Below are 10,000 nucleotides of genomic sequence, written 5' to 3' on the forward strand. Positions count from 1 at the left end.
GATGTTGCTAATAAGTCCAAAGTATAAATTCTAATCAAATCTATCCGCTTTTACTTTCGTGGCTCTAATACATATTTCATATTCATCACGTGTCAGCTTACGTGATTTCTACACATATGTATGTATGTATGCGAACAATAACAACAAAGGCAGCCATTTCTAATCCACTGCAAAATAAAGGTCTCAGATATATCCTTATTCATGTCTGAGGCTTGGCCAATTTTCATCACCACGTTGGCCACTGCGGATTGGTGAGGTTGGGAAATTTTAGTCTGATAGCTCTCAATAAACTAATCTGGTATGGGTGTACCTGACTAGTACAGCTTTGCTAATCCTGGCGATACACAAACACTTTCACGATGTTAAGGTATTCCCACTCGGAAAGGGTTATCACTGTGTATATATATATATATATATATATATATATATATATATATATATATATATATATATATATATATATATATATATATATATATATATATATAAAACAGATGTGCATGTGGGTTATCCTTATGCATGCTATACAAATTAAATGTCTCAATCCAAATAAACACAGTCATACTTTCTCAGGCAATAACCCCATGGAATAAATGCGCCACTAAATTACCCTTATGACCTAAATGAGATTCGTTTCATTCATGTATAAATCATGAGATCATGGCATTTGTATTCAGAATCTCCGTCACATGACAATGGAAGAATTGAATTCCTTACGACCTGGGACATTACAATTCATTAGATGTAATTGTGCCGGAAGAGGGAGGGAGAAGAGGAGGGGTAGGGGAGAGGGGGAGAGAAGGGGGAAGGGAAGGGGTGGGGGAGAGGGGGGTGAGGGAGAGGAAGTGTAACGTCAGCCAGAGTTGATGTTATACAGTTATCTTGTTGGTTTTATCTATCTATCTATCTATCTATCTATATATCTATCTAGCTATCTATTCATAATTGAAATAATGAATAATCAAATAACAGGTGAATAAATAAATAAATCAAACATAGATAAATAAATATAGACACATATAGCTTTACTATATAAGTAAATGCATATGAGAAATAATAGCAAATAACATAAAATATCTCAAGATCAGTAGCTACGTTAAAATAGATCTGTCATATGTAAACAATGAAGGGAGGATCATTTCAGCATATCCAGAGAGAGAGAGAGAGAGAGAGAGAGAGAGAGAGAGAGAGAGAGAGAGAGAGAGAGAGAGAGAGAGAGAGAGTGTGTTTACAAAGTAGACAAATGTTACATGAACATAAAAGTAAAAATGTGCATCTAAATAAACGAACTTACAGACACATATGCTAGAGTACACGCATGTGTGAATCCACAAAAAAAATGCCACCCCATTATCAACTATCGATCGCTGTCAGGTGCATAGAACACATCCAACAGGTGGGGCTTTTGGGCAGAGATGATATGCAAACGTCACCATCCACGTTCGCCCGGCCGGTCTGCTGTCCATTTCTGAAGAAGAGATTCGACTTCGCGCATCGGACATTTTCTGTTTCACCAAGTTATGGTTTATACACTGTGAGTTGCTGTCCCCTTTTTTTCATTCTCGCTTATTTTCATGACTTTGGAATTGAGAGAGAGAGAGAGAGAGAGAGAGAGAGAGAGAGAGAGAGAGAGAGAGAGAGAGAGAGAGAGAGAGAGAGAGAGAGAGAGAGAGAATGGGGTTCGAGACCCGTTCAAGCTCTATAGTTTTTTATAGTATCTGCAACGTCACCATCCTTACGAGCTTTAAGGATGGGGGTTTTGGGAGCGCCTATAGGTCTACCTGCTGCGTCATCAGCCGTCATTGCTTGGCCCTTCCTTGGTCCTAGCTTGATGGATAAGTGCCTTGGACGCTGATCATACGTATATATGTTCAATGTCTAGGATATCATGCTGTCCCATGCCTCTGTCATTCACGAGTTATCTTTTAACCTTTATCATTGTGATCATTATTATTCAAATTCAAAATGAGTATAAGTTCTTATGAACAAGACGATAATTCGTGAACTTTCTACTGAATACAACGTTCAAGTAAGTAAAAAACAACAACAAAAACTGCATGAGGTCTATCGTCTACTATCCCTTTCTCCTGCAGGTGGCGACGGTGCGCCTTCCGAGTGAGATATCACCTCCTCCTAAAAGGATGTCTCATCCTCATCATCACTGTCCTGTCCTCCATGCTCTCCTTCGGACACACGAAGGACATCAGGATACCGGAAGTCTATCAGAATCTGAAGAATCTTTATCATCTATATGACTCAGAGTATGTCGCGGAAGACGGAAATCCGCTCGGGCATGACGATGATGAACGCGGCGAAAATGGAGATGGAGGGATGGTTTCCTATGACGAAGATGATGATTTATTGAGAAGTTCCGAAGGTGGATTGGAAGACGGCAGTGTGGAAGGAATGAGAAAAGTTAACAGTGATTTAGGAGAGCCAGAGAAGAAAGGTAATGAGGAAGAAGTGAAAGATAATGGTGAGAAATCACATGAAAATGAAGGGCTCAAAGAAAATGCGAATAAAGGAAAGGGCTACCCAAGAGTCGTGATGTTGTGGACGACTTGGAGAAGTGGCTCCACATTCTTAGGTGACCTACTGGTTTCTGCGGTGAATGAAACATTTTACAGGTTAGTAACGGGTCTATGTGAATGAGTTTGGTATCATTCTCAAGGTAAATAACTCGAGTGGGTCCTTTTAAAAACTATTGACTCTCCCACGATAGTGTTTTTCGGTGTGGACCTCCAACGCTTGGTGTCTGAGTCTTCTACTAGATTTTGTATTCAAGTTATCTGTTCAATATCGTCAACATATCTTTTTGATCTACTTTGATATTAAATTGGCCCAGAAGGTCTTCAAACATGTCCCCATATTCGACTCGAAACATGTCCCCAAATTTGACTTAAAACTTGTCCTCAAATTCGACTTGAAACTTGTCCTCAAATTCAACTTGAAACATGTCCCCAAATTTGATTTGAAACTTGTCCTCAAATATGACGCGAAACATGTTCACAAATTCGACTTGAAACATGTCCCAAAATTTGATTTGAAACTTGTCCTCAAATATGACGCGAAACATGTCCCCAAATTCGACTCAAAACATGTTCCCAAATGCGACTTGAAACATGTCCACAAATTCGACTTGAAACATGTCCACAAATTCGACTTGAAATATGTCCACAAATTCGACTTGAAACATGTTTCCAAATTCGACTTGAAACATGTTTCCAAATTCGACTTGAAACATGTCCCCAAATTCGACTCGAAACGTGTTCCCAAATTCGACTTGAAACATGTTTCCAAATTCGGCGTGAAACATGTCTCCAAATTCGACTCAAAACATGTTCAAAAATTCGGCTTGAAACATGTTCCCAAATTTGACTTGAAACATGTCCACAAATTCGACTTGAAACATGTCCACAAATTCGGATCGAAACATGTCCACAGATTCGACTTTAAACATATCCTCAAATTTGACTTAAAATTGCCCTCAAATTCGACGTGAAACATGTCCCCAAATTCGATACGAAACATGTCCCCAAATTCGACTCGAAACATGTCCCCAAATTCGACTCGAAACATGTCCCCAAATTCGACTCGAAACATGTCCCCAAATTCGACTCGAAACGTGTTCCCAAATTCGACTTGAAACATGTTTCCAAATTCGGCGTGAAACATGTCTCCAAATTCGACTCAAAACATGTTCAAAAATTCGGCTTGAAACATGTTCCCAAATTGGACTTGAAACATGTCCACAAATTCGACTTGAAACATGTCCACAAATTCGGATCGAAACATGTCCACAGATTCGACTTTAAACATATCCTCAAATTTGACTTAAAATTGCCCTCAAATTCGACGTGAAACATGTCCCCAAATTCGATACGAAACATGTCCCCAAATTCGACTCGAAACATGTCCCCCAAATTCGACTCGAAACATGTCCCCAAATTCGACTCGAAACATGTCCACAAATTCGACTCGAAACATGTCCACAAATTCGACAACACCAAATCAACTCTCGCTGATAGGAAAAGACGTAGTATCGGATAATCCATTTAATTATATGACAGTTCTGATCCACTTCATCTAATTGAAATGCAACGTTAAATCAAGAATGGTCAAAGCAAGGGTCTTGCTATCATGGGTTAAATTCCAGGTCTTGTCATAAAAGGTCAAGGTCAAAATCTAAGCAAAAGAGGGCAACATCAAATCAAGATAAGTTAAAGTCATGATAAAATCAAAAGAAGTCAAATTTAAGGTCAAATAGAACAATAACAATTTGAATTCATTGTAATGTATCCCCAAAGTGCTATCCTTAATTACTTTCATTATTCTCATTTATCTTTCCATTGCTACTTATGTCTCTATCAATTGGTTACTTTGTTTATCTTTGATTTTCTGTTATTCACCTAATGATGATAATAATAATAATAATAATAATAATAATAATAATAATAATAATAATAATAATAATAATAATAATAATAATAGTAATAATAATAATAATAATAATAATAATAAATACATCTTGCCTCTTGGTTGTCTGATCTGTAACAATATTTCGAGATCCCATTCATCTGTACAAAATTACCCCAAGATTTTTATTTATCTCTCATCATCACCGATAATAACAACAGCAACAACAATTCCATCTTTTCTTCAGCTATGAACCTCTGATCCCCTATGGGGTGCGAATCTTCAGGTACGACGACGAACACACCAGAGATGCACTTACATACCTCACAGATCTCTTCAGGTGTGATTTGACTAATCATAAGTGGCAGGTAAACTTTAAAAGAATCTATAAGGTAAGTCTTTATGAATGATATATCTAGATACATACACACGTATATATATATATATATATATATATATATATATATATATATATATATATATATATATATATATATATATATATATATATATATATACATATATATACACAGGCATGTCCTTTTCTAAGTGAGGCTACCTTAACGTGGTGGAAGGGGGATTGCGTATCGCTAAGATCAGCAAAGCTGTACTAGCCAAGGCTACCCCTACTAGGTTGACTTGATGTGAGTGATCAGATGAAAATCTACCAGCATCACCAATCCGTACTAAGCAGCGTGGTGATGAAAATGGCCAAATACCAGACATGAATAAGGACATATCTGAGGACTTAGTTCTACAGTAGACTAAAAACGGCTGCATTTGTTGTTGTGTGTGTGTGTATACTTGTGAGTGTGTGTGTATCTATCTATCATGTTTCAGGTGCGCCGTATGGCTCAAGAAAAATGCTACAGACGCCGTAACACTTATCTCATGAAGAATTGCGCAGATTCGAAAGTAGACTGTGGGAATCCAACTGTTATTAGCAATGCTTGCAAATCTGCAAACTTCCACTTTGCAAAGGTAATATCTTGCCAATTATTTGTCTCCAGATGGAAATGAAATCCATAATGCCTTTTTTGGTAATAAACTATAAGTAAATATATTCAGAAATTTTGATACAACACGAACATTTTCTTACAAACGTTTCGCATTTAGGTTCTGCGTCTTGGCCTAGTCTGGGCAAGGAAACTGTTAGACGACCCTTCTCTCGACCTACAGATCATATATATGGTTCGAGACCCGAGACCCAGTGATAAGGTAGATAATGTCAAGTTCGATTCAGGGGCACAGCTGGAGGTTTGAGGGCCCAGTAAAGAGGCATTCCCCTCCACCTTACCCTTGAAATCATTGGAGAGTTGGTGGTAATTTTAAATGTATACTCACATAATCCTATTTTATAACCCTGCTAAGGAGCACACCCTTCATTGGAGCCACCTCCTCTTTTGGAGGTCCTTTTTATTGGAGTGTCCCTTGTATTGGAAGCACCTTTTATTGGAGGGCCACCTTTACTCGAGTGTCCACTTAATGGAGTTCCCTTTATTTTAGTGCCCCTTTTATCGGAAGGCCACCTATTGAAGGCCCCCTTTATTGGAGATCCCCTTTATTGGAGGGCAGCCCTTATTGGAGATCACCTTTATTGGAGTGCCCCTTTTATTGGAGGCCCACCTTATTGGAGGGCCACTTTATTGGAGGGCCCCCTTATTGGAGCTCCCCTTTATTGGAGGGCCTGCCTTAATTGGAGTGCCCCCTTTATTGGTGGCCCCCTTTATTGAAGGCCCAGGGGCATTTTCAAAATGGTACTCCATCCCGTCCCCCACTGGTTGTGTTTCAGTTTGCAAAACCCTTAACATCAAAAGCTTACCGGACCAATCCTTCAAATGCTGTACCTTGTGACTGATATATCAACGCGTTCAGAAAAACTAAGATGATTCCCCTTTTCTTGTTTTATGTGACTACATCTAGTAAGGAATTCTTTTCTTCCCTTTTCTCAAGCTCTCGGAAGCCCTACGGATGGTGTAGAAGTGACTGCAGAAATATCACCAACGTATGTCGTCATCTCAGATTTGACTTGCAAGACTCACGCCAGTTAGAGGTTGATTATCCTGACAGGTAAGGTCATAGTTACCTGAAGTCCTCCCTGTAGTGTTAGTTCATAACGAAGATATGGACGGGGCAGTGCAAGAGACGAAATAATCATAAAAATTGCATTCGAGATTTCCTGGATATTTTCTGACACTTAGGAGAACTATGCCATAGGTAATAAGGACAATACACCTAGTTGTCTAGTCATCTAGTTATCCAGCCTAATTTTAAGTTTTACCTCGTAGTTTTGCTCAGGATTCCAACCTCCTTTGCACAAGGCCATGTGGCCCAAATTTTATAAATAATTTTGTGTCTACTTAAAGGTGGATTGGGATTTTGGGAAGTAAATGATTAACGGAAATACATAATTTCCTGACATTGATCTGTTATGGAAGATATTCTAAAATAGCTAATAATATACAACATTAAGGCTGTAAAAGTATTTATACAGGTTTTCATTGGTTGGCTGGTAGTCACTGCTGTCCCAATTTCGTTTGAAACATCCATCCTAGAAAAAAAGGCTTACGAAGAAAAATTAATACTGAATTATTGGCTAGTATTATTGATTTGCATCCTCTGTTCTTTTTTCAAAACAATTATATTTGCACCAAGAATTGTATTGTTAAACTCAAGGAATTTGAATATATTTACAGTTTTGAAAATCACGTAGCACTCTCACTAAACAATCATAAACGTCTTCTTCCAGATTCAAGTTCATCCAGTACGAGAAACTCAGTCTGGATACTGAAACATATGTCAAAGATCTGTGGAACTTTTTGCACCTGGACATGACAGAGGCGGTTATGAAGAAGGTGCGAGATTTGACCAGCAACAATGGGAAAGATGGAGCCTTTGACACGAACAGGTGGGTCATTCGGAGATGACCTACCTATAAGCTCATATCTATGTTTGCAAACACACACATATACATATATGCATATATAACCTATATACAGTATATCCCTTTCTGAGTGGGGTATACCTTAACGTGGTGAAAGGGTTCGTGTATTGCCATAGTAAGTAATGGCCAGTGTGGTGATGAAAACTGGCCAGACCCCAGTCATGACTAAGGACATGTCTGAGACCGTTATTCTGCAGTGAACTAGAAACGGCTAAATTTTTGTTGTATATAATGGATTTTTGGGTGAGATAGCCATGTCGTCCTGATGGATTCAGAAATAATATTGCAGGGGGCATGGAACCTGCATGTATTATGACCATAAAACATGCATGTTCCATACCCCCAGCATTATTATTTCCGAATCCATCAGGACGATATGGCTTGAGCCCAAAAATACTCACACACACACACACACACACACACACACACACACACACACACACACACACACACACACACACATATATATATATATATATATATATATATATATATATATATATATATATATATATATATATCTCAAAGCGAAGTCCTAAAGAAGGCAACCGTGTTACCCCATACGAATGGGAAAAAGCAAGCTAATAGACGAATAAGAATATATATATATATATATATATATATATATATATATATATATATATATATATATATATATATATATATATATATATATATATATATATATATATATACAGTATATATATATATATATATATATATATATATATATATATATATATATATATATATATATATATATATATATATATATATATATGAACAGAAATTGACTGTGGACTATCCACTGTACGGAGAGAGAGAGAGAGAGAGAGAGAGAGAGAGAGAGAGAGAGAGAGAGAGAGAGAGAGAGAGAGAGAGAGAGAGGGGGGTAGTATAATTAATGAGAAAATAATCTACGTTGAATGTTAATGAACCATTTAAGGTTAAAAGAGATGTGTTACATATGAATTTGAAATAGGGATATTAATCTAATATTTTCTTCTATCGTGAAAGTTAAGAAGGCACGAAACTGTGGTTTTATGTAGATAGATAATAGAATTCTTTTGGGCTATTGGAATGTATAAACATGATTAAACGATGCTATTCAACTAATATTGATAGCCCCATTTCAGAGACACGACTGAGCACACTTTCTCCTGGCGCCAAAAGATGGCGTTTGAGAGTGTTGCTGAGGTCCAGCGAGCGTGTGATGACGTCATCAGACAACTCGGTTTACGATCTTTCCCCACTAATGGCGACCTTCGTAACATGAAAATCTCCACCTTCTTATCAAAGGAAGACGAATCAACTTGATATTTGATCTTTTGATGGAACTTCAAAAGATCAAATTTTCTGCGAATGTTTTTTATGTTAGAGCAGGTTGATAAAGGTCTCTCTTTTAAGTTTATATATGAAAGATCTGTTTTAATGTCGTTATTCTCATTAAAGTGTTTAATCTTAATTGTCCATTGCTTCTCTTGTAGTTTATTAATTTCATTATTTCCTTTTCTCACTGTTGGAGCCCTTGGGCTTTTAGCATCCTACTTTTTCAACTAGGGTTGCAGCTCAGCTATCATTATTATTATTATTATTATTATTATTATTATTATTATTATTATTATTATTATTATTCCTAGCTAAGCTGCAACTCTAGCTGGAAAAGTAGGATATAACCCCAAGGACTCCAACAGGGAAAAATAACCCAGTGACGAAAGGAAACAAGGAAATAAATAAACTGCAAGAGAAGTAATGAATAATTAGAATAAAATACCTAAAGAGTAGTAACAACATTAAATTAGATCTTTCATATATAAGCTATGAAATAATTAAAAGAAAAAAAAAAGAGGGAGAGAAATAAGCTGGAATAGTGTTCCCGAGTGTACCCTCAAGTAGAGAACACTTACCGGTGACAGTTTATTGTAACGTGTTAAATGGTGCTTTGAAATGTATATATATAATATATGTCACTTTTGTAACGGTATTTCATTTTTTGCCTGTTATATATGATGTATTGTGTTCATAAGCAATGCAATAAGCGTACTTTACAACACATGTGGACGCCGAGACAAATTCAATTTTACAGAAATCATTCAACAGGTGTGCAGAGTGATCCTCTCTCTCTCTCTCTCTCTCTCTCTCTCTCTCTCTCTCTCTCTCTCTCTCTCTCTCTCTCTCTCTCTCTCTCTCTCTCTCTCTCCGAGATTTATGTGATAATGCAAATAGTAAAAATGTAATACAATTGGAAGAGCCAGGCCTACATGGCTGAGGACTATGAAGTGCGAAGTAGGAAACGATGAATGGAGAGGTGTTGAATTAAAAGCTCAAGATAGAGACGACTGGCGAAATCTAAGCGAGGCCCTTTGCGTCAATAGGCGTATGAGGAAACGATGATGATGATGATGATGATGAATATAGTTGATATTGATCCTTTGTCTGGACGAGTCAACCAATGTCCTATCAGTCCTCTGACTGGGTCTGCCACTGAATCCTTCTTCACAAGTGGCCAGGCCGCAACGAGGAATCCTATCCTGGAAGCTTATAATTTCCAAAGCAACTTTAAAGTTGTGGTGGCCTGCTGGTAACGCCCTTGTCTGGTGATCGCGAAACTGAGGTTCGAGTCCTGCTTAAACTCTTTAG

The 10,000-nt window shown here is 37.4% G+C and overlaps 2 protein-coding genes across 2 annotated transcripts in view; one reads left to right on the top strand and one right to left on the bottom strand.

Moving 5' to 3' along the window:
• The window catches only part of LOC137658370 (zinc metalloproteinase nas-4-like), a 39,481-nt gene that overhangs the window by 27,959 nt on the left and 1,522 nt on the right, over positions 1-10,000 (bottom strand). The window lies entirely within an intron of this gene.
• LOC137658369 (carbohydrate sulfotransferase 1-like) lies at positions 1,391-8,909 on the top strand. Its single transcript, XM_068393040.1, has 8 exons — positions 1,391-1,534; positions 2,094-2,627; positions 4,664-4,784; positions 5,257-5,397; positions 5,533-5,648; positions 6,370-6,486; positions 7,166-7,324; positions 8,497-8,909. Exons 1-8 carry the CDS (start codon positions 1,521-1,523, stop codon positions 8,675-8,677), a joined length of 1,383 nt encoding a protein of 460 aa, XP_068249141.1. The 5' UTR covers positions 1,391-1,520; the 3' UTR covers positions 8,678-8,909.

This window comes from Palaemon carinicauda, chromosome 19, assembly GCF_036898095.1.
Source record: "Palaemon carinicauda isolate YSFRI2023 chromosome 19, ASM3689809v2, whole genome shotgun sequence".
Taxonomy (NCBI): domain Eukaryota; kingdom Metazoa; phylum Arthropoda; class Malacostraca; order Decapoda; family Palaemonidae; genus Palaemon; species Palaemon carinicauda.